Here is a 24,602-nt window from a genome sequence, read left to right on the forward strand (position 1 = left end):
GGAGATAGAAGTGGTGCCTGGGGACATGTAGGGACAGGGTGGCAGCTATGGAGGTAGGGTCATGGTTGGATCCTGTTGGGCGGGCGGTGGAGGTCGGGAGAGAGGCCCAGGTGTCCCATATGGAGCTGTGTCTCAGCTCACATACTCCTCTTTCCCCACCTGACTGTGGCGTCTCCAGTCTCTCTCTCTCTCTCTTTCATTAACTTTTATTTTTGAGAGAGGGCTCATGAGCAGGGGTGGGGCAGAGAGAAGAGGGGACAGAGGATCTGAAGCAGGCTCCGCACTGTCAGCACAGATCCCGATGCGGGGCTCGAACCCACGAACTGTGAGATCATGACCTGAGCTGTAGTTGGACACTTAACCAACTGAGCCACAGAGGCACCCCTCCAGTCTTTTGCTGCTGCCAGTAGATGTGTGCCCACTCTGTGCTCAACCTCAGCTGGATGCCAGGGAGGCAGCATGGAGTGGCAGACGTGGGATGCTGTGGTCAGGCTGAGAGGGGAAAGGGCAGGGGGTGTGGGAGAGTATATTGCACATTGGATCTACTTTGGGAGAACATTCTAAGCCGGGGCAACAGCATGTGCAAAGTTATGAGGTGGGGCTGGGGGGAGAGGCAGGAGGCAGGTGATGTGGCCTGGCAGTCTGGTGATGGATTCAGGCAGTGAGAGCCCAGGGAGCACTTGGGTGGGGAAAAACTGGCTCGGCCCCTGGCTGCCTTGCGGAGGAAGGATGGGCAGAGATAGGAGTGCAGGCAGGGAGGCCAGGGAGAGGTTAGTCTAGAGCCAGGCAAGAAGTCCTGAGGCCTGGCCCAGGGCAGTGCTGTGGGTGAGGGTGAAGGGCAGTCTAGAGTGACCCTGAGGTGGGGGTCCAGGTCGATGAACAGCAGAGGTGCCTGGGCTGGGTGGGAGGAGGGACACCTAGCAGGTGGCTAGCAGGAGGGAGGAAGCTGAGTGTAGTGTGGGACGTGCTGATTGGTAGAGGGCCCTCTAGGGGCTACGTGGGGCTGCACTGCTTCTAGAGAATAGACTTTTGTCCCGCCGACTCCCGAGAACCGGACTCCGGAGCCAGGCAGCTACCCCTTATTTCTGGGGCCTGGGGCAGGTGGCCTCTCTCTCTGTGTCTCAGCTTCCTCATCTGTAAAATGGGGGTGATAGTGGTACTCCCTTTGTGGCCCTGGCACCCCATGTGGCTTTGGTGCGCCTGCCGCCTCCTGTAGGGTCTGGGGTCCCACGATGTGACTCGGAGGCTGGGCCTCAGCCCTCCTTTCTGATGCCTGTGACACCCAGTGATGCTGGCTTCGGGTCCAGACTGGTGAGCCATTACTTTTAACTTTTTTTTTTTTTTTTTTAAAGGAAGCTCCATGCCCATTTTGAAGCCTAAACACCAGGGCTTGAATTCACAACCCTGAGGTCACGACCTGAGCTGAAATCAAGAGTCAGATGCTTAACCAACTGAGCCATGCAGGCGCCCCAGACTTTTAATCTGCTTAGTTTAAAAATTACCTAAGACTGAATGGGGCACCTGGCTAGTACAGACAGTAGAGCATGTGATTCTTGATCTTAGGGTTGTACATTTGAGTCCCATGTTGGGCATAGAGATTACTTAAAAATAAAATCTTAAAAAAAAAAAAAATTACCCTAAGACTGCAGCCACCAGGAAATTTGATGGCTCACGGGTGATCCCTGCTTCTCCTTGGGAACAACCCCTGGCCTTGTAAACCCTGGGTGCTAGGGACTGTTCTGGTATGGAATGTGGCCTCCTGAGCCTCCCTTCCCTTGACCTTGACTGTTGCTGTCAGGGACCAGAGAGGGGGTGGCTCCCAGCTTCCTTTTTAAAGCTTTGTGACTCCGACAGGGCCTTGCTGAACTCTGGGACCTCACCTCCTCCTGCTGCCTAGCTGGAGCCACAATCCCCCTGCTCACTCACCCTCAAGAATGGCTCGTCCATTCACACTTCCACACCTTTGCCCCCACAGTGCTCCCTCCCTGGAACATCGTGCCTCACCTTCCTTCTCCCCTTCCTCCTCCCCTGGGTGAGCCCCAGTCCCCCACCCCATCATTGCTCCCTCGGTTCATCCTCAGGTAACCTCATGTCATTCCTATATTCTTAATGGTTTTTCTCCCCTCAAAAGTCAGTGGCAGAAAGCACGGATCTGCTTTGTTGTGGGATTGTCAACAACCCTTTCTCCAGCACCTGTCCTCTGGGCCTGGCCCTGGCAGGCCTTTTCTATAAAACTGGTAGACTCTGCAACATTCGGGGCATGGCCTTGTGTCTTGATGAGGAAACAGGGCCAGGAGCCAGTGAGAGTCAGGCTGGGGGCCGGCCAGGATGCCAACTGGGGCTGTCACTTTCTCCAGTACGTGGTGTGGGGTTTGCCACGTGTTCAGTGGACATTCACCGCGTGGCTTACGATCAGCTCCGTTCTGACACTGTCTGCCTGGGGAGAGTGTCACATCCCACAGGATGGGGGCTCAGTCCCACCAGACCGTCGTCCTCCGCCCCCACTGCCAGTCACAAGTCCGGGTTGTCACCTGTGCGTCTCGCCCCCGGCTGTAGATCTGAGTGAGGTTCCCACGACCCCCTCTTCAGGTTCGATTAATTTGCCAAAGCGGCTCACAGAGCTCAGGGGAAAACAGATCACTCACTGGATCGGTGGCTGGTGTGAAGGATACAACCCAGGAAGAGCCCGACGGAAGGGAGGCGCAGGGCAGTGTGGGGAAGGGCCGGGGCTTCCATGCCGTCTCCAGGCGCCCCTCTCCCGGCTCCTGCATGTGTTTACCAGCCGGGAAGCTCTCCGAAGCCCATCCTTCGGGTTTTATTTTTATGGAGACTTCATTACGCAGGCACGATTGATTGAATCATTGGCCTTTGGTGATTGATTCATCCTGGAGCCCCTCCCCCCTCCCCCCTCTCCCCTCTCCGGAGTGGGGGTGGATAGGGCGGGACTAAAAGCTCCAGCCTTCTGATCACATAAATTGGTCCCCCTGGCACAGCCCCCTTCCTTAAGTGCTTTCCAAAAGTCCCCTCATTCAACTAATGTGTCGTTGAGAGGGGCTGGCTATGAATGTTTAGACACCTTTATGGCTCTTAATCACTTAGGACATTCTGAGGATTTTAGGAGCCCGGTGTCAAAAATGGAGGGTGGAAATCCAAATGTGTATTTCTTACTGTAGATCACAGTAGCACGCCTTCCCAGCGGCCGTGCGTCCTAGACTAGGAGGTCTTCACGACTTGTCTCAAATCCGAGGGAGCTTGAGGACCCAACAGCCTCGGGAGGTGCCACACGCTTTGCCTCTTCTTGGTTGGCTGAAGCCTCTGCACCGTCCGCCTCGGTTGGCTCCATCTGATCGCGTGGTACTCAGGCTCTCCTGAGTGCGTTGAGTCCCCGAGTCGGTCCTCCTGACCCCTGGCCAGCATGCCTGTCGACGCCAGCTTTGGGGAAGGCAGACCCCATCTCCCGCCATCAGGAGTCAGCCTGGCAGTTCTGCTCCTCCCTGGGTTGAGAATGGGGAAGGGACGGGCCGAGTCCCATGAGGACCTGGGCAGGGCTCCTCCTTACACCACCCTGAGACCCCGAGGCAGCCTCTCCTGACTGGCAGCTCAGCCAGTCCCCGTGGGCCTGGCAGTGTGGAATTTGATGTCGGAGCAGCCCCACACCTGGGTTCTATGTTGTCTCATTTCCTTTGGGGAAACTGAGGCACTGAGAGGAGGGCGAGGCTGGGAGGGGCCGGGCACACCCATCTCTCTCTCCTGTCACCTTCCCACACGTTGTCATGGTGCCTGATTCAGCCTTTCCAGGCTGGAGGGGCTGGGTTGAAGGCCGGGTTGCTCCGGCAGAACTTGGGCATTTCACAGTCTGCCCGCGGGGTGGGGAGGGTGCCTTCCATCCAGTGTCCTGTGGGGTCTGCCTGTGGGGTAGGGAGGGTGCCTTCTTCGGTCCTGTGGACCTCCTCCAGCTCCTTTAAAACAGAAGGGCCCTGGGGTGCCTGGGTGGCTCAGTCGGTTAAGAGTCTGACTTAGGCTCGGGTCATGATCTCACTGTCCGTGAGTTCGAGCCCCGCAGCGGGCTCTGTGCTGACAGCTCAGAGCCTGGAGCCTGTTTCAGATTCTGTGTCTCCGTCTTTCTCTCTCCTCCACTGCTCATGCTCTGTCTCTCTCTTCTCAAAAAATAAATAAATATGGGGCACCTGGGTGGCTCAGTCGGTTAAGCGTCCGACTTCAGCTCAGGTCACGATCTCGCGGTCCATGGGTTCGAGCCCCGCTTTGGGCTCTGGGCTGATGGCTCAGAGCCTGGAGCCTGCTTCCGATTCTGTGTCTCCCTCTCTCTTTGAACCTCCCCCGTTCATGCTCTGTCTCTCTCTGTCTCAAAAATAAACTTAATAGGGGCGCCTGGGTGGCGCAGTCGGTTAAGCGTCCGACTTCAGCCAGGTCACGATCTCGCGGTCCGGGAGTTCGAGCCCCGCGTCGGACTCTGGGCTGATGGCTCAGAGCCTGGAGCCTGTTTCCGATTCTGTGTCTCCCTCTCTCTCTGCCCCTCCCCCGTTCATGCTCTGTCTCTCTCTGTCCCAAAAATAAATAAACGTTGAAAAAAAATTTTTTGAAAATAAACTTAATAAATAAACATTTAAAATAAATAAATAAATAAATGTTAAAAATTAAAAAAAATAAAAATAAAAAAATTTTTTAAGTTTATTTTGAAATGAGCCAGTGGGGGAAGGGGCAGAGAGAGAGAGAGAGAGAGAGAGAATCCCAAGCGGACTCTGCACTAGTGTCCTACACGGGGCTTGAACGCACGAACCATAAGATCATGACCTGAGCTGAAGTTGGATGCTTAACCGACTGAGCCACCCAGGCGCCTCTTGAGGACACTTTCTGGAAGGGCCTGGGAGATGCCCAATGTGGAGATTGGCTGTTTAGCCCAATGGGGACATACTTGAGACTCGAGAGAGTGATGTCCTCCTAGGCTGTGGCACCTAATGATTTTTAATAGGTCCCTCAATAAGTTTTATTAAACAACCACTAGGCACCAGGCACCAGGGAGAGTGGTGACGGAAGCTTAGTGCTCACTTGCAGCTCCAGCCTTAGCAGGGACGCTTGAGCACCTGGTGTGTCAGTGCGAGGAGCGCCGTGGAAGAGAGGGCAAAGTGCCGGGGCATCTCCTGGGTCCCAGGTGGTCAGGGTGGGCCTCCCGGCGGAGGTATTTAGATCTGAGACCTGAAGGAGATGAGGGAACAAGTCCTGGAGGGAGGGCAGGGCCTCTTTCTAGAAAAAAGCCAGAAGTGCATTCACTGTCCCCACAGTTACGACGCTGGCGGGAAGCCCTGCGGTGGGAGAGGGTGGCTGGCGCCTCTGGGTCAGCAGCACGAGTGCTGGACAAGGGCCCAGGTTATTGCTTCACTCCTGGAGTGTTCCAGGCCCTGGGCCGGGTCCCTGGAACCCCCGGGGCTGCCCGTCCTCCCAAGGAAGGGCGTGGCTCTGCAGGGTGGCAGTGGCGGGTGTGTGGCTGTCAATGCTGCAGCAGGGGACAGGGACCGGCGGGACCAGACTGGACTGGCCGGGTCATCTGTGCATGAGCAAGCGAGGGCTAGCAAGCATGGCAGCTGGGATGGGGACAGAGGTGCATGGCTTCTGGGGACGAGTTGAGAGGGAGTCTCCGGTCATCCCAGACTCTGAGCTCAGCCTTGAGGCCTCTGACTTATTCTCTGAGACGGGATCATTAAAAAAATCATTAGCATTCTGGCAAGTACAGGGCAGTGGCACCCCGGGCAAAGCCCTGCCCACCTGTTTCTCAGGGAGGCTGCCCCCCTTCCCTTCCCTCCTTCCCCAGATGCCCTGGGCCCAGAGCATCCTCAGGGATGCTCTCTGCCCACTGCTGCCCTTGCCTGCCTCCGTCATGGTGGGGCAGGGCAGGGCGGGGGGCTGGAGTCGTGTTAGCTCCCCCAGGAGGTCCCCACCCTCCAGATTCTGGTGTGTTGGGTCTCTTTTGAGTGTCTGTGGCACCTGCCGTGACACGCTTGTGCAGCATCCATCGTCCCACCGGACCAAGAGCCCAGCTCAGGACTGGGCCTCTATGGTCAAGAAGAGCTTGGGAAGGAAGGAGGGAGGGAGAGAGAGAGAGAGAAGGGGAGGGAAGGAGGGAGGGAGGAGAAAACAGCAGGTGGCCTTGCCAGCGCCCCCGTCCTCCTTGCCAGCGCCCCCGTCCCTGCCCAATCTCCCATATATACAGCTTGATGGCCTTGGAGTTGGGCCCCCTTATAGAAGCTGAAGCAGGGACCATATTTTATTTATTTATTTATTTTTAGTTTTTAATGTTTTATTTATTTTTGAGAGAGACACAGAGCATGAGCGGGGGAGGGGCAGAGAGAGGGAGACACACAGAATCCAAAGCAGGCTCCAGGCTCTGAACCCCCAGCACAGAGCCCGATGTGGGGCTCGAACTCAGGAACAACGAGATGGTGACCTAGGCCTAAGTGGGACGCCCAATCAACTGAGCCACCCAGGCACCCCAGGAACCATATTATCTTTCTGGTAGTCATTCACTCACGCATACAATTATTGAGCACTTCAGTAGGTGAAGGGAGCACTTCTCAGAGGGAAGCCCAGGGACACGGAGTGAATAGGGCAGATTCAGATCCCTGCCCTGGAGGGTGGCCCTTCTAATAGGGAGCCAGGAAAGACACAGGATGAGAAGGTCAGCGTTGTTAGGAGGCAACCATGTTTGGAGGGTCATAAGGCAGAGAAGGAGGAAAGAGATTGGAGAGGTTTGTCATCTTGGGTGGGGGCCAGAGCAGACCTCCTGGAGAAGGTGACACTCGAACAGACCTGAAGGAGGCGAGGGAGGGAGCCTGCAGGAAGAGAGAAGAGCCAGTGCAAAGACCCTGAGGCAGAAGCCCAGAGTGGCTGGAGGAGAGTGAGTTGAAGTCAGAGCTGGGGATGTGGTTAGCTGGGAGCCATAGATGGTTCTGACGAAATGAGGGCTGAGGTCCGGCTTTACGAGGGTCAGTGTTGTGGGGGAAATCAGGCTTGGAGGAAGCTTTTATTTTTTCTTTTTTTGGTGGAAGCTTTTTAATGTTAATATCAACCCTGGAATCCAGCACATGGTTCTAAAGTGACAAGGAGCCCAGTAAAGCGGGCTGTGAGGCGGATGAGCCCAGCAGGCTCCTGAAACTTCCTCTTGGTTTCTGCTGCCTGTTGGCTTCCTGGGGAAGAAGTTGTGGTTTTCAGGGCGCCTGGGTGGCTCAGTCGGTTGTGTCTGACTTCAGCTCAGGTCATGATCTTGCCGTCCGTGAGTTCGGGACCCGCGTCCGGCTCTGTGCTGACAGCTCGGAGCCTGGAGCCTGCTTCGGATTCTGTCTCCCTCTCTCTCTGCCCCTCCCCCGCTCATGCTCTGTCTCTCTGTCTCTGAAAAAATTAATAATAAACCTTAAAAAAAAAAAAGAAGCAGCTATGGTTTTCTGGCACCGTCTGCACATCCTGCCGGTGAAGGAGTTGGTAGAAGGGGAGGCTGCCCCTGGACTCTAGGGGCCATAGCCGGCAGGTCCTGGTCCCATAAACACAATCCCAGGGCGACCTGGCCCTGACTGGGGAGGAGGCCCAAGATGCAGGATGAAGCGTCAGGTGGCATGGAGTTTAGAAGGCTTCCCGGGAGAGGCAGCAGGCCCTGGAGGAGGTGGACCAGGGCCTAGAAGAGCAGGGTGCACAGGGGAGAGGGCCTGTGTCCCGGCCCCCAATCCCTTCCCCGTGGCCGTGCTCCTGGAAGGGGGGTCGTTTCCGGTGGGTGCCGAGCCCAGGGCCTTGAGCCGGATGAGAACTGAGGTATGCTGTGGGGGGTTGGGGGACTGTGCCATTTTTGGTGGCCGCTGCCGGAAGAGCAGTCAAGCGTTTCCTCTGGTCCCTGTGGAGGGCTAGAGCGTGACTGTCCTTGGGAACTGGGTCAGCTGATGGGGGCGGGGCAGGGGCTGTGATCCTAGATCCTCCAGCAAGTGTCCTCATGGCCCCTGTTCCCCAGGGCCAGTGCCCATGGTGGAGGTGGTGCTCGGTGATCCGAGCCCACAGAGTCCCCCTGACCTGAAGCAGAGAGGTTAACAGCCTGCCGGTGGCCTCACAAAGGCCACATGACTTGAGAGCCACCACCTGGAGACAGATTCTCTGAACTCCAAATCCCAGCTCCCCCACCGAGCTTGGGCCAAGTCACTTCACCTCTCCGGGCCTCCGTTTTCACATGTGTGGTACGGGCATCATGCAGATGCCTGCCTAAGGTGTTCGCTCTCGAGGGGCACAGGGGACCACACACAGGGCTTGGCTAGAGCCAGCAGGGGCCGAATGTCGGCCACGGTTTATTAGGTCACGGAGGTGGGGTGGCGGCCCCCCTTGTGCTCATTTCTTTCTGCCTTGTGTCTGGGGAGAGATTCTAGACCTGCCCGGCTCCGCCCCCATCCTTTGTACTGATCCTTCGCAGCGGACGGTATGTCTGTGCTGGGATGTGTGTAGCCACGTCTCCTGCTGACCGTGGAGGCGATCTCTAGTTCTCATCTTGGCCTGTCCGTCGCAGTCCAGTTCTTTAGGGCTGTTTGCCAGCGTGATTTCCTTCCATCTCTTCAGCGTCACTGCAGAGCCACGGTCTCTGAGCCTGCAAGCCGCCCCCAGCCCAACATTTACTATGAAAATATGCACAACGGGAAAAGTTGAGGAATTGTACAGCGAACGCCTGTAGGCTCAGTACCTACATCTCAGGATGAACGCATTTTATTCTTGCCTTATCCCGTGTCTGATGGGACCACCGCTAATTGGTAGTCCCTTCCCTGTGGCCCCGCACCTCGGCATCAGTATGGCTTGTAGATACCCTGGGCTCAGAAGGCATGAAGAGGCCTCCTGTGTCCACATGAGACCCTGCCCAGAAAGCGGTTCTCCTGAGCGGTTCACGTCTAGGTGGGGGACCCTGTGAACAGCCAGATGAGGAGAGACCGTGAGACGGGCTTTGGTGAGGCCACAGTGGTGTCTCCCTCTCCATACTGTGCCACATGCCTTGGGGAGGAAGGACAGATGGGTCCCATGGATGTGCGTCTGGGCTCTTGGCAAGCTGGAGAGTGCTGGCAGCTCCGACCCCTCTAGGACAGTGGCTTCTCTTTGACCCACAGCAAGGGAGGTTCTAACATCATAACTCTGGACTCAGTCTCACGTCTAACAGCAGAGCGGAAGCTTCATCACATGGGCACCCCCCGCGGTCTGGTGACGCATGCCAGCATTTCCTCTTCTGTTCATCAAAAAATCACAGATGCTGGTTACACCCACCTGTTGGTTTTTTTTGTTTTGTTTTTCTTGGAGTTTGTCACGATGCGTGGTTTCACAAAATACTTCACAGAGAGTTTCCATCCCCCAGGGACAGAATCTTCACTGGTTTTGTTCCTTGAGGAACTCAAGGTCTGGTGGGAGACTCGGCCTGTAGAAGCGCCCCCCCCCCCAATACTCACTGCAAGAACGACTCTGTTGTTCCCCAAATTTCTGGAGCACCTGTGACCAATGCCACGCTTTCCCTGCTTGATGAGGCACCTGTCCCAGAAGGCCATCTGCCCCCTACTCACAGCAAGACTGGTGCTCCCTCCCATTTCGAACTTCCTTCTTCCTTTTTCAGAATATGCCGAGTTTTTGCACTGTAAGTCCAAAAAGTTTACAGACTTTGATGAAGTCCGACAGGAGATCGAAGCGGAGACCGACAGGGTCACGGGGACCAACAAAGGCATCTCCCCAGTGCCCATCAACCTGCGGGTCTACTCGCCACACGGTAGGCAACACAGGCACAGACGCTCTGGGGCAGAGGGAAGTCAGGTCCAAAGCACCCTGATGAAAAATATAACCCCTTCCATGTTTCTTCACGTGCACACAGCCCTCTTGATCTCTGTCTTCCCACTTTTTTGCTTATGTTTATTTTTGAGAGAGAGAGACAGAAAGAGCATGAGTGGAGGAGGGGCAGAGAGAGAGGGAGACACAATCCGAAGCAGGTTCCAGGCTCCAGGCTCTGAGCTAGCTGTCAGCACAGAGCCTGATGCGGGGCTCGAACTCACGAACCGTGAGATCATGATCTGAGCTGAAGTCAGCCACTCACTTACATGACCGAGCCACCCAGGTACCCCTGTTTTGCCACTTTTGACAGGGACACGGTATCGAGGGATCAGTCTCAGCTGGGAAGACGGTTGGGGGTGGTGGTGACTGGGGCAAATTGCAGCCGTGCGCTCCTGGGAAAAGGGTGGCCGCAGTGTGGCTCCCAGGAGATGGGGGCCACAGAATGACTCCAGCCCAGGGGAGCCGGGGCTTCCGAATCTTGCAGAGGAGCCAGAAAGCCAGTCTTCCCTGCAAAATGTTCTGAGTTTAAAAATTCTGCCGCCACGTACGACTGCCCTGGGGCATGGATTTCTAACCCCGATGGCATTTGGGGAATATTCCAGCAGACTCTTAACTCCTCAGTATGAGTTCTTTGAGAGGAGTTTTTACATTTACTTATTTTTGGATAAATGATGCCTGTACATGGCTCAAAAATGACAAAAGCGTGTGTAGCGAAATCCCTCCCCGCCCTCAGTATTACAAATAGATGTTATGTTTTAATGCCTAAGTGAATAATTATGAATATGGATGCGTGTGTATCACGTGTGTGTCTCTTACCACTTCTACTCAAATTGTAGCATAATATAAACTGCCACTTTTTTGTGCGGCTACATCTCCCAAGGGTGTCTCTTACCCTCTTATCGGGGTAGCATCTTCTTGTTTTTTATGGTAAACGTTGGTAAACAACAGCCTTTGGTCATGGCTGAATTGATGGGCTGGAATTTATTTAGCCGCTGAGAGCAATTCCAGCAAATGTCCCGATTTAAAACTGTATCACTACACTAGAGAGAGAGGCCGTCTGGAGGAGGGGTTCCTGGAAGAGGACTTACCTACCGGATCCGAGGGTGTAATCTGGTTGGAGGACAGGAGGGATCCTGTGGCCCGATCCTGCCCCCCCCCCCCCCCCCCCAGCACTTGGAGAAGCGGGCTGGGTAGCTGTGGGGCTGTGTGAGCCTCCCCTCCTCTGTCTGATGACCTTCCCCTCTGGCTTCCCTATCAGTGTTGAACCTGACCCTCATCGACCTCCCGGGTATCACCAAGGTGCCCGTGGGGGACCAGCCCCCAGATATCGAGTACCAGATCAAGGACATGATCCTGCAGTTCATCAGCCGGGAGAGCAGTCTCATCCTCGCCGTCACCCCTGCCAACATGGACCTGGCCAACTCAGATGCCCTCAAGCTGGCCAAGGAGGTCGACCCCCAAGGTAACCGCTGAGCCCTACACTGGAAGTTCCCCTGCTGGGTGCCTGGGAGCATGGTGACTTGCCCCGCATCCTTGATTCCAAGTTGTTGGTATTCCTTTTGGCACATGACCCCTAGGAAAAGGCCCTCCTGTGTCTCCCGTTGGGGCCAACAGTGCTAGAGGGCTGCCCCTGGGAGGCTCTTGGGGGGCATTTGGGCATTTCTCCGAGGCTTGGTCCCCTCTGTCAAAATGGCACCAGCGATCCTAACGTGTAGCACTACCGAGTGCTGAGAGGATTGGAGAGTCCCTGTAACTGCTCAGGGGCCAGGCGGGGTGGGGGAGGGGGTATGAGGGGATGAGCTAATGAAGCCCAGTGGGGCGATAGGGAGTAGTGGGGACTGTGGCATCTGTTGCCCGGGGCATTCCAGGTCAGACATTTCCATTTATTAAGTACATGTCCGTTAAGTACCTGCTCTGTGCCGGGCTCTGCTTTGGCCTTGGAAACCCTACAGGGGACAGAATGGACAGGGTCCCTGCCACTGGGGAGTTGACATTCCAGCGGGGGAGACAGAAGACAGCAAGGAAAGAAGCAAGTGGGACAGTTTCAGCCAGAAGTGGGCACCCAGAGGAAAGTCAGGCCTTTCGAGAGTAGCTGGGATGGGAGGGGGTCAGAGGCCTCTGAAGATGAGAGGTTTCAGGCAAGACCAGAATGATGAACGACAGAAAGAGGCAGAGCCCAGGAAAATGGACAGCGACGCCAGCTAGGCTGGGCACGATTTGAGCCTGGGGTGCCCAGCACACGACGCCAGTGTGGCCGGGGCAGAGCAAGCCGAAGTGAGGACAGGTGGGGCAAGGGTGGGGTGGGACAGACCTTCCGTGGCCTTGGTGGCTGCCGTGGGCAGCTGGGTGTGCCCTGAGCGTGTTGAAGGTTGTGTGGAGTGGGACACACACTCAAATACATTTTGGAAAGTGCCCTCCGACTGCCTCATTCCATGTGGTTTGGAGGGAGTCGGGGACCAGGGAGGAGCTGGGGAAGGACAGGCTCTGGGGCTCCACTGCCTGGTTTCCAGCCCTGCTCAGGCCTGAGGGCGGCCGGGGAGGGCAGGCAGCTGACGGCCCTTTCGTGCACTGGAGTGGGAGCTCCTCAGAGTTGAGGGCTGCGCGCTGAGACTCTTGGTCCCGCGAAAGATGTGCTGTGTCCCTGTGGTCATCCTGGGCAGGCACGCTCTCCCGGGAGAGGCCGCCCCTGCCCCCGGCCCTCCACGGCTTCCCTGTGCCCCGACTCCGGTTCCACGGAACAGACCGTGGTTGTGACACACACTGCGGAGGCTTGACCGGGCAGTGAGAGAGTGGGGACGGGTACGGTTATGTGCCACTTGTGACCTTGATGCTGGCGTTCTTCCTTAAAGAGAGCATTTTTCTGGCTTCGAAAGTATTCATGATTCATCACCGTTACCAACACGTCCACACTGTAAAATCTAGGACCTGAAAAGTGACCGCTCCCCTCCCGCTGCAGAGACACCAATGGCCATGGTTGGTAAATAACCTTTCAGGGTTTCTGCTTCCGTGGATACTCACGTTTTAAAAAAACGGGGTGGTCTTTCCTGATTTTTTCCGTAACGTGTGTGCGTGTTTCTCTGGTCTCATAGGGACACGTCTACGTGGCATCCACCGAATGGGCCACTCTTGCCCATTCTTTGTTCTTGGGCATTTGGGTCATTTCTGGTCTTTCATAAACAATCCTCCGGTGAAATCCGACATTTCCAATAGAGTCAGTGGGAGCCCCAGTCACATCCCTCTGCTGCACTCTGTCTGCCTCCCCCCTCCCTCCCTGGCAAGCCTTGTGGGTATTCACGGCTGTGGCTGCTTTGCCCTCCAGAAAGGTGATGCCGGCTCAGAGGCTCAGAGATTCACACTGCCGAACGTGAATGGGCAGGGGCCCCAGGGAGTGCACGGCTGTGCTCGCTGCCCCCCTCGGCACCCTCCGGAGGTCGCTCTGGGCCTCCCGCGTGTCACACGTGCACACGTCCACGTCCACACACGCACTAGCATGGAGAGGATCCTTCCGCGCCAGCAGGGGCACTGATCTGTAGGTGTGTAGCTTTGCTAGGAGGGTTCCCTTGTCTAGGTAACCCGGAGACAGGAGGAATTCGATGGGGGTGGTTCCCAGAGTGGAATTTTGGCCATTCAGGTGAAAGGTAACCCTAGAAACAGTCGCCGTGGGTTTGCGTATCATGTTGGGACTTGGCAGGTGACTCGGCACAGCATGGAGACTGACCTGGGATTTGGGTTTCCGCGAGGTTTCCCCCGGCACTACAGCAGCAAGACGCTGTCGCAGATCATGGGAATGACCGTGACGGTGGCCAGTATTTACTGATAGAACATTTGTCACAAGCCACGTTGATCTTCATGGACACCCCACTGGGATCGGTGTGGCTGTTGTCTTCTCTTGACATGAGGGAAACTGGGGTCCAGGCAGGGGACGTTATGGCTCGTCCCAGGTCTCACAGCCTAGAAGTGGGGACCCGCAGGCTGCCAGCCCGGACTCCTTTCTCATGGCGACCTCTGACCTCTGGGCTCTTTCAGGCCTGCGGACCATTGGCGTCATCACCAAGCTCGACCTGATGGATGAAGGCACTGACGCCAGGGACGTCTTGGAAAACAAGTTGCTCCCCTTGAGAAGAGGTGCGGCTGGGCAGGGAGCCGGGGGCCAAGGGGCGGAGCGGCTGGATGTATGTTCCGGTGATGTTTGTTTTTGTCCTTATCGTTACCGAAACCTGGGCAGATGCCAGGAAGTACGCACAGATAAACACTCAGCATTGCCTGCTTCCCCAGCGCCCAGAGTAACTGCTTTTCCATTTCAGTACAAACCCTTCTGTCTTCACGCCTCCGTGTACATATCTTTTTCCTCTGACGTGTATACGTTCACTTTTAACACCTGCTCACTTGGGGGACATAAACAAGCCTACAGGAAAAGAAAACCAAAGTCATCCACAGCCCGGCCTCTCCCACTAGTTTTTACTTTGTGGCTCTCCTCCCAAAAAGTTCCTCAGGATTCATAATTTCTATTAATTTTCATGCTTGCTTTCTCAGCATTTTTTTAACCTTTTTTTTTTTTTTTTAATGTTTATTTTTGAGAAAGAGAGAGAGAATGGAGGAGGGGCAGAGAGAGAGAGGGAGACACAGAATCCAAAGCAGGCTCCAGGCTCTGAGCTGTCAGCACAGAGCCCGACATGGGGTTTGAACCCACAAACCATGAGATCATGACCTGAGCCGACGTCGGATGCCCGACCGACTGAGCCACCCGGGTGCCCCTATTAGGAATAGTTTTCTAAAAGAAATTTTATTTTATTATTATTATTTTTTAAAATTTGTTTTTAATGTTTATTAACTTTTGAGAGAGAGAGAGAGAGAGAGTGAGAGAGACAGAGCATGAACCAGGGGAGGAGCAGAGAGAGAGGGAGACACAGAATCCGAAGCAGGCTCCAGTCTCCGAGCTGTCGGCACAGAGCTCGACGCGGGGCTCAAACTCACAGACTACAAGATCATGACCCGAACCGAAGTCGAACTCTTAACCGACTGAGCCACCCAGGCGCCCCTTATTATTATTTTTTAGAAAGAATATGAACGGGGGAGAAGGGCAGAGAGGGAGAGAGAGAAAGAGAGAGAGAATCTCAAGCAAGCTCCACACTCAGGGTGGACTTTATCCCAAGACCCTGAGATCATGACCTGAGCCAAAATCAAGAGCCAGACGCTCAACTGACGGAGCCACCTAGGCGCCCTTCTATTATGAACACTTTTGTTATGATGTTTGTTTAGTTTTGAAAGAGTACGCATGAGCAGGGGAGGGACAGAGAGAGACGGAGACAGAGGATCCAAAGACGGCCCCGCGCTGACAGCACAGAGCCCGATGCAGGGCTCAAACTCACGAACCAGGAGATCATGACCTGAGCTGAAGTCAGATGTTTCACCGACTGAGCCACCCAGGTGCCCTTATTACGAACATTTTTAAAAACCTTCTCGAAAGTAGGGAGACAAGTACGAGGAGCCCCCGTGGGCCCAGCCTCGGTGGTTACCAACACGGCTAATTTCGATCTCTGAATGTCCCCTGATTTGCTTCCTGGGAGGATTATGAAGCAAATCCTTGGCATCCTATCATTTTACACATAAATACCTGAGTTCTGCTCCCCCACCAGCCCCTTTGTGTCTCCTATGCCGTCTTTTGTTTTTGTTTTTGTTTCTGTTTTGTTCTTTTGTGGATGGAAGAAACCAGATCATGTCCCACACTTGGGATTGGGCCAGTTGTAGTTCCCTATAAACTGGTAATTAAATCAAGATGGAGACCTGATAAGGTTTGGGTTTACGATCAAGTTCAGATCTTCTGACAGGAGTAGCCTAAATATTTTTATTTTCAAAAAATGAGAATAGCCAGGTTACCTGGCTGGCTCAGTCAGTTAAGCATTTGACTCTTGATTTTGTCTCGGGTCATGATTATACGGTTTGCGAGGTGGAACCCTGCCTCCGGCTCTGCACTGACACCGAAGAGCCTGCTTGGGATCCTCACCCTCCCTCTCTCCGCCCCTCCCCTGCTCAGGTATGCTTGTGAGCTCGCTCGCGCGCTCTCTCTCTCTCTCTCTCTCTCTCTCTCTCTCTTTTAAACAAACAAACTTATTAAGTGTCTCTTATGTACCCAGTGCTCTTCATGTACACCAGCCCATTGAATCCTGGTAACAGTCCAACAAGGTGGCTCTGTTCCTACCCCCATTTTATAGATGAATAAACTGAGGCACAGAGAAGCTAAATCCCTTGCTTCTGCTCACAAAAACTAGGAAGTGACAGAGCTGCTCTTGAATGCCAGCTCTCCAGTGTCATGCCACTTTGCGACCTACTTTTCCATTTCACTTAGCAGAAGAGCAGGACATTTCCCCGTGACAGGCGACTGTCAAGGGTCCTTCTTCAAAGCGACTTCCGAGGGTCCAGTGGAATCCATTCTAGGAGGATGTGTGGGCTGTTACTCAATCCCTGTTTGTTAGGTTATTCCTGTTTTTCACTGCGGCATGTTGTTGAGTGTCCGTCTAGGCTTTTAGTTGGTGGTGGTGTTTGGTTATATATATATATTTTTAATGTTTATGTGTTTTTGGGAGAGAGCATGAGCCGGGGAGGGACAGAGAGAGAGGGGGACACAGAATCCAAAGCAGGCTCCAGGCTCTGAGCTGTCAGCACAGAGCCCGACACGGGGTTTGAACTCACACACCGTGAGATCATGACCTGAGCCGAAGTCGGATGCTTAACGGACTGAGCCACCCAGGTGCCCCAATATTTATTTATTTTTGACAGAGAGAGAGAGAGAGAGAGAGAGACAGTGCGTGCACTAGAGGGGGAGGGGCAGAAAGAGAACGGGACAGAGGATCTGAAACAGGCTCCGTGCTGACAGCAGAGAGCCCGATGCGGGGCTTGAACCTATGAACCGTGAAATCATGACCTGAACTGGAGTTGGACCCTTAACTGAGCCACCCAGGCGCCCCAAGCCGTTGTTTTCTTAATTGCTTCTGTCTTGTGCCCCGTTCCTCCCCCCCCCCCCGCCCCCCGGGATCTGCTGTCAGCTGTGGGCACCTAGGGGCATGTTGGTGTTGCCAGGACCATGTAGATCTTTTCTTTTGCCCCTAGGCATTCCCTCTTCCATGTCTGGGATAGGCATGGGGAAAACCTGGTTTCCACCTGCCCCTAGCCCTGCTGAGACATTGAGCAATGAGAGGGGCCCCCAGGGGAGGCTGGAACGTGGTCAGGGCAGAACCCAAACACCCGTTTAGCTGCCAGGATCCCGAGCTGAAGAGTGAGTCACTGTCGGAGGCTTAGGAAGGAAGGATTGGTGCTGAAGCCCGAAGAGGACCCCACATGTCCTCACACCCTCTGCCATCCCTCCCCCAGCCCCCTGACCGCGTGCTCATTCTGCACACACTAGGCCTAAATCTTGGTCCCCGAAGGATGCTACCTGGGCTCAGCATTGCTGCTGGGGGGCCAGGTGACACAGACCTCCTCAGCTTCCTTCCTCCCCACTCACTGCTGTCTGCATCTGCCCTCTGCCTTCCTGTCTGTGTCCAAGAAGGCGAGCCCTTCCTCTCCCGGCCCTGTCTGCCTGCTCCCGACTTGTACCCACAGCCTCCCTCCCTCGGTGTTTCCCCCTTGCCCCGTGGCCTTTCGAGTCTCTCGAGCTGCAACCTTCTCCTTGGCTTCCCAAAGACCCAGAACTCTCGCACCTTCGGGAACCAAAATCCAAGCCAGACCACTGTCTCTGCTCCGTGCGGTTGGCATGTTTGCTGTCGTGTGGATGATAGCGAGCTTGGGCTTCCCACAGGTCTGGGTTCACCCTCTTGATTCTCCGGCAGCCCCTCTCTGTGACCTCCCCTTGGTCACTTCCCCTCATCTGTAAAATGGACATAATGACATATGCGGAGAGGATGAAAAGTAATCAGGCCTGCACAAGACTGGGCGGGAATAAGGGCAGGCAGGCAGGCACCACTCCCCTCCCCCAAGGGAGACCGTCAACGCCTGCTGCTAAGCAGGGGGGGATGTACGTCTGTGTACACCTGTCCCCAGTCCACCTCTCCAACTCTGATTACGTCAGCAGTCGTGAATGACAGTCCCCGCATCTGCTTTGTTGAGCACCTACCATGGGTCAGCCACGAGGCTGAGTTCTTCGTGTCCTGTGACATCCACTCACCCACCCTGCTGGTGTGCTGAGTGCCTCGTGTCCCCACGCGGGGACCCGAGACTGTTCTGGCTTTTTGAGCACCACCCCCTTTCTCTTCATGCCCAAATATGGCAGATCTTCTCTTCCTGCTAACATCTTTTATCTTACATAGTGTTTCCCATGTGTGTTTCCCATGTGTGAAGAATTCCGAAATGGTACTGAAAGCCGCCTGGGAAGGAGAAGGTCTCCCAGCCCTTCCTGCATGTCCCATTTCTCACGTGGTCACGGTTACCATTTTCTTTGTGTCTTGGCTCAGAAAATTTTTAACCCAAATATAGTCATCTCTGAAAACCACCCGTGTTCTCTTCCAGTTTCATGGTGTGTGCATAGATCTGTGATCCCTCGAGGATTAGGTTCGGTAGGCACCCAGCTTGGGTTTTTGCGTGTCTTTTTTTAATGTGGTGTTTTTTTGTTTTTGTTTTTGTTTTTTTTTTGAGAAAAAGCATACACGTGTGCACGAGCTGGGGAGGAAGAGAGAGAGAATCCCAAGGAGGCTCCGTGCTGTCAGCATAGAGCCCAGCACGGGGCTCATACCCGCAAACTGTGACCTGAGCCAAAATCAAAAGTTGGACGCTTAACCGATTGAGTCACCCAGGCGCCCCCACAACTAACTTTGTTCCTTTGCTGGCCGTGGCCGTTGAGTGATCCACCTTCCTCCCGTTGGCTCTGAGGAATTAGCCATTAGTTCCCACCTGCCCTTCATGTGGTTTTGGACTTTTTTCTTTTCTGTTCCATTCATCTCTCCAGACGTACATGCCCCGATGTACCCAACCTTTTCAAATGTAACAGGTTTTAATACCAGGCAAGATGAGGTATTCCTAACTCGGCCTTCTTTTTGAAGTGGTTTTCTTACTTGTCTTAGTGTTAATTTACTTTTGAGAGAGAGAGAGAGAGAGAGCGTGAGCAGGGGAGGGGCAGAGAGACGAGGAGACACAGAATCAGAAGCAGGCTCTAGGCTCTGAGCTGTCAGCACAGAGCCCGGCGCGGGGCTCAAACTCACCAACCGCGAGATCATGACCTGAGCCGAAATCGGATGCTTAACTGACCGAGCCACCCAGGTGCCCCTTCTCACTTGTCTTTAAAGCACAGTTTGTGGGTTTCGTCTTCTCCAAAGCTTTTCTCCATCTCCCGCCTCACATTAGGCCGGGCGTCACCCCTCTCCTGCAGACACTTCTGTTGCTTTCCAGGACCGCACTCTGCGTTTGTGTTCTCCCAATTTCTGAGTGATGAGTGGGGCTTGTGGGACAGGGTCCCTGTCTGTGCCTGCAGCTGGCCCAGCCCCGTTCCTGGTCCACGGTGGGCATTCCGGGCACCTCGGCTCACCTGGCACGGCCCCTGCCCCTCTCCTCCCGCAGGCTACATCGGTGTGGTGAACCGCAGCCAGAAGGACATTGAGGGCAAGAAGGACATCCGCACGGCACTGGCGGCCGAGAGGAAGTTCTTCCTCTCCCACCCAGCCTACCGGCACATGGCTGACCGCATGGGCACCCCACACCTGCAGAAGACCCTGAACCAGGTACAGCCGGGATTTTGTGCAGGTGCAGTCCACAGTGATGCTGGCCTCGGTCTAGAGCCAGCGCGCGTTTTAGCAAAATGAGTTCAGTCCACGTCTGATTCGGGGCCCGGTGGAGAGTGGGTATTCAGTAAGCGGGTCGTGGCACTGTTCCTGTCACGGTTACTGTTCCTGTTATTTTAATTACCGTTGTAATGATCTAGTCACGTACCCAGAAGTTTGCGTACGTTACAAACGCCTGGCCGGCACTGAGGCAGGGTGGCCAGGAGTGCTGGACGGACCTCATCGGGAGCGCTGTAGAGCCTGACCTTCTTGGGTCCGAAGCCCACCCCAATCTCTGGGTGGCCCGGCCTCTCTGAGCCACTGTCCTCCGTTCGTCAGTTGGGAACCATCACCGTCCCTGCCCCCCCCAGGGCTGCGGCGTCCGCTGAGTGCTCAGTGCGTGCGTTGCGTGAAACACAGCAGGTACCAGGTGCTGGCCTCTCCTGTATTGCACTTTCTACCGCTCTCTTGTTTTTCTACACGGAATGCATTCATAGGGTTTATGAACAACGCAGGTATCGATACCCGTGCGGCGAGGTGCCCCCTTCTGCCCCTTCCTTCCACCCCCGGGGCCCCACAGTTGGTACTGCCTGCGTTTCTTTCTGTCCATAGAAGCGAAAAGGACTTCCGAGAATCACTGCTCTCCCTTTCTTACTGTAAATGACGCCAGGCGCCCTCCCCACCCCTTGCTTTTGAGGATTTTTTGCTCAGCAGTATCTCCTGGAGTGCTGGGTGTGCAGAAAAGAACCAACCCTTCCTCACTCCTTTTCGCGGCTGCATACTGGTCTCTGAATGCAGTCTGTTCAGCCGTCTCTTTTTGGAGACTGACTCCATCTTCTCGTCTTCCTGGTGCATAGAGGCCGCCGCCAGTAACATGTTAATGACCTCATCTTATGCCCCTGTCGATTTCTCTGGAGAGGAAAGTCCCTGACGGGGGATTGTGGAGTCTCACTGTCACAGACGCTGCCTGTCCTCAGGGTCTGTCCTGGTTTGCCCATCCAGGGTGGCAAGACCTTCCCCTTTGAGACTTTGTGGCAGCTTCCTGGAAGGTGGGAAGGCATCAGAGCAACAGTGAGTCGTTTCTTGGCGTATGCAGTGGGGACACAGGGGTGACACAAGAGCAGGGCTCTGTCCTCGGGGAAGACATTTTTGTAATGGGGGGGGGGGGCCCGGCAACAGATTCGGAACAAGTCACCAGATGAATGCATAATCAGGTGTTAGGTAGCAGCCGGGCCATGAAAAGCTGGTGCAGGACAGGAAGGCAGAGAAGGCAGCTCAGGGGCAAAGAGGAAAGTGTCCTGTGGGAGGGGCCCCCCAGGAAAGGAAGCAGTGGGCCTGGGCAGAGGGCTGCGGGAGAGAGAGGAAAGGAAGTAAAACCCCCTTGCAGGTGGCAGGGGCCTCCTGCGGGAGCCGGCACGGGGCCCGGCTGACCTCCTGGGATGCGGCTCTGCATCGGGGCACTTCTTGGGAGCTGTGGCCCCCCGTCCCCTGTTTTCCCTGTAAACGAAACGGGGCCACGCTCGTGCTCTAAGACGCGATCAGACAGCAGAGGGAAGGTCTGCGGGGGGGCGTGTGGCTCAGATCCCCACCCCAGAAGGCATGCAGGGCCCCACAGGGGGTCTGGGACAGTGCCCCTGGCCACAGAGGGTGTCAGAGGGACTGTCAGAATCCTGCCACAGAGTGTGCTGAGCTGGAGCCTGAGGCTCCCTCACACCTTTTTTCAAGCTTGAGGGATACTCTAAATTCTTGTCTGGTGTGGGACGGATGACAGCAAAATGCTTCTTTCCGCTTTTAGCGTACTAGCTGCTTTCATGGTTTTTTGTTTTGTTCCCTCCCTCTCTGTCTCTCTTTTCTCGCTTTTATTATAATTAAAAGAAAAAGAAAAGTCCCACAGCCCAAATATAGTGAATATCTCATTTCTTCCCATCTGGTGGTGGGTCCCTTCCTGGGAGTTGGCCAGTGTCACCACTAAGTGGGCTTCCTTCTAGAGACATTCAGGGCCTGGAGAGGCCACTGTGTCTGTGTCTTCCTCCCCTCCCTCCCCACTCCCCCTCCTCCTTCCTGTCCCTCCTCCCTCCTCCCTCCCCTTCCTCCCTGTCCTTCTCCAGCTCCCTCCTCTCCCTCCTCCCACCTCCCTGCTCCTCCCTGTCCCCCTTTCCCTCCCCTCCCCCTCCCCCCTTCTTTGCCTTCCCTTCCCTTTGTTTCTTTTGACACCTGAACAACCTTGTATTTGTGTGCCGTGTACCATTCTCCCTTACTTTATGTCTCCCCACCCATCCTGAGGCTCATTCTCTAACCTCATCTGCCGTGCCGCTTCCTTTTACAATTTGTGACTGCTTAAATCCACGTGATTCGGAAGCAGAGCAGGAGAGAAGGGGCCGCAGAGGTGTCCCCTTCCCACCCGCCTGCCCCACTCCGGCCTTTCTTCCACATTTGTTTCCTGTGATGCTTCCTTCTCTCTGTCCACACGACTAAAAATATGTTCTTACTTTCTCCCTGTCTTTCACAGAAGGGAGCACACATCCTGCGTCCGTTCTGTGCCTTCCCTGGGGAGCTGTTTCTGCCTTAGGTTGTGGGGCCTGCCTGGGCCTCTCCCTGGAGCACCCGTGGGAGGCTGTTCTGGGTCAGCACGCGGTGTGCCATGTGTACCCTGTGGCCCAGAAACCCTGGTTATCTGCCCGGCGCAGGCCCAGGGGGCTGCTCACAGCGTCCCGCTGCTGGGGGCGGCACGTGTCCCCTCTCCTGGTCCCGTGCGCGGGTGTGACTCCTGTTGCTTCCTCTCAAGGCCGGGGGGTGCGCCGGGCGCAGGGGCCATCCCGTCCTCAGCCCCCTGCCAGTGCGACAGGCCTGCCCCTTCCCAGCATCCTGCCTGTGCTGACCTCTGGCCTCTCTCTGTCCCACAGCAACTGACCAACCACATCCGGGAGTCCCTGCCAGCCCTGCGGAGCAAGCTGCAGAGCCAGCTGCTGTCCCTGGAGAAGGAGGTGGAGGAGTACAAGAACTTCCGGCCCGATGACCCCACTCGCAAAACCAAAGCCTTGCTGCAGTACGTGTCTCCCACCCTCTGCCTGGCTCGCCGGGGCCTCTGGCCGGCCGCGGGGTCCTGGGTCTGGGCTGGGTGCCGATCCTCATCCATCCGTCCACCCATCCATTCACTTAGCAGACATCCTTGGGGAGCCTCCTGTGTGCCAGGCCCTGTCCTGACACTGGAGCCGCCACACTGGGTGGGGCAGCCAGCCAGCCCTGCCCCCACGTGCTCAGAAAGCAGGGAGGGAAGGGATGGGACCAAAAATGAGTAAATAAGAAAACGAATACTGTGTTAAATGATGAAATATTATTGTTGGGAAGAGGCTGGGGTGCCAGGATGGGCGTGGGGTTGCCATTTAAAATAGAGTGGTCTAGGGGCGCCTGGGTGGCTCAGTCGGTTGAGCGTCCGACTTCGGCTAGGGTCATGATCTCGCAGTTCGTGAGTTCGAGCCCCACATCGGGCTCTGTGCTGACAGCTCGGAGCCTGGAGCTTACTTCGGATTCTGTGTCTCCCTCTCTCTCTGCCCCTCCACTGCTCATGCTCTGTCTCTCTCTCTCTGTCTCAAAAATAAATAAAACATTAAAAAAAAAATTTTTTTTTAAATAGAATGGTCTAGAGGGCCGCCCTGAGACAGTGAGAGTCAGGCAAAGACCTGAAGAGGTCAGGGGTGGGGCCCGGAGGCGCAAAGGTCCTGAGGCAGGACAGCACCCTGCAGTGTTGGAGGAAGCTATGTGGCAGAACAGAACGAGTGAGAGGAGAGTGTGAAGTAGGGGTAGGGTGGAGGAGGGGAGAGCAGGGAAGGGACAGAGCAGAGAGCATTCAGGTCTTTGTGGGCCACAGGGAGGAATCAGACTTTTGCTGTCAGGTGGGAGCCAGGGAGGGTTCTGAGCATAGGAGGGACGGCCTGATTCAGGTGTTGACAGGCGCCCTCTGGTGGCTGTGGGGAGGACAGACATGGGGGAACAGGGTTGGGAGCCTGGCCCCGTGCCAGCTTTTTATGCTCTGTCTCTTGGAATTCTCACCCTGACCCCGAGCGGATGCCCACTGGCCCAGCTCAGAGCTGACGGGGACTCTTTGAAGCCACCCAGCTGTGAGGTGGGGCGAGGGTTGGTGTGCCCCACAATACCGGGTTCTCTCTCGAGGCTCCTCCTGCCTCCGTACTCCCGGTTTCTGGCCTGCAAGGAGCCCTGGGCACTTAGTTAGAGTGGGATCCAGAAACTCCCTGGCAGCTCATGAGGCAGAGGGTCCCACACGTATGACTCCTCCCACGGACACACCAGAGGAACACCACCCATAGTGGCCACATCCTAACCCTGATGTCCCCCCATCCTCTGCCACGCGGCACTGCACGGTGGGTTCGGGGGTGAGAATGCTTTGATGCTCAGACTTAACACTATTCATTTCTTGGGGGACAAAAGCTTGTTGGGATCTGAGACACCCCGCGCCTGCCCCCCTGCCAGGTGTTCGGGGAGAACCCATTCATCAGCGGCCAGGCCCGGCCTCTCACCGGCACCAGCCGGACTTGCCCACGAGAACTGGACATCTCTTCGCCAGCAAGCTGGGCTTGGGCCAGTAGAGGCCAGTAGAGGTCGGTCCCTTGACCACAGTAGCTCCTGTTCAGGGCAGACTGTGCGCAGTACTGGAGATAAAGAGTTTGGGGGGCGGGAATGATTAAGACAGATGGTGCAAGAGGTTGGGAACGCAACTAGAAATGCTAAGGAAAACCAAACACTAATAAATTCTTGACTTCCCCGCTGCACACGCGATCACAGGGCTCATTGGCAACACTCAGAGACTTTTGTAAGGGTTGGGCCGGGTTCCCAGGGCCCATGTGTGATATTAACATATTTCATCAACCACGTCAGTGCTTTATTTTTATTACTACTTTCTTTTTTTTAATGTTTATTTCTTTGTATGAGAGAGAGCATAAGCTGGGGAGGGACAGAGAGAAGGGGGGACAGAGAATCCGAAGCAGGCTCTACGCTCTC

At 55.4% G+C, this 24,602-nt stretch overlaps 1 protein-coding gene across 14 annotated transcripts in view; it reads left to right on the forward strand.

The window, feature by feature from the left end:
* The window catches only part of DNM2 (dynamin 2), a 90,767-nt gene that overhangs the window by 36,364 nt on the left and 29,801 nt on the right, over window positions 1-24,602 (forward strand). For all 14 annotated transcript variants that reach the window (XM_040449905.1, XM_040449901.1, XM_040449900.1 and 11 more), the window contains 5 exons: window positions 9,632-9,781; window positions 11,099-11,302; window positions 13,867-13,965; window positions 19,387-19,547; window positions 22,490-22,632. In XM_040449905.1, coding sequence (XP_040305839.1) covers window positions 9,632-9,781; window positions 11,099-11,302; window positions 13,867-13,965; window positions 19,387-19,547; window positions 22,490-22,632 — 757 coding nt within the window. The remainder of the gene's footprint in view (window positions 1-9,631; window positions 9,782-11,098; window positions 11,303-13,866; window positions 13,966-19,386; window positions 19,548-22,489; window positions 22,633-24,602) is intronic.

Source organism: Herpailurus yagouaroundi, unplaced genomic scaffold, assembly GCF_014898765.1.
Source record: "Herpailurus yagouaroundi ecotype Mexico unplaced genomic scaffold, PumYag 200, whole genome shotgun sequence".
Classification (NCBI taxonomy): Eukaryota; Metazoa; Chordata; class Mammalia; order Carnivora; family Felidae; genus Herpailurus; species Herpailurus yagouaroundi.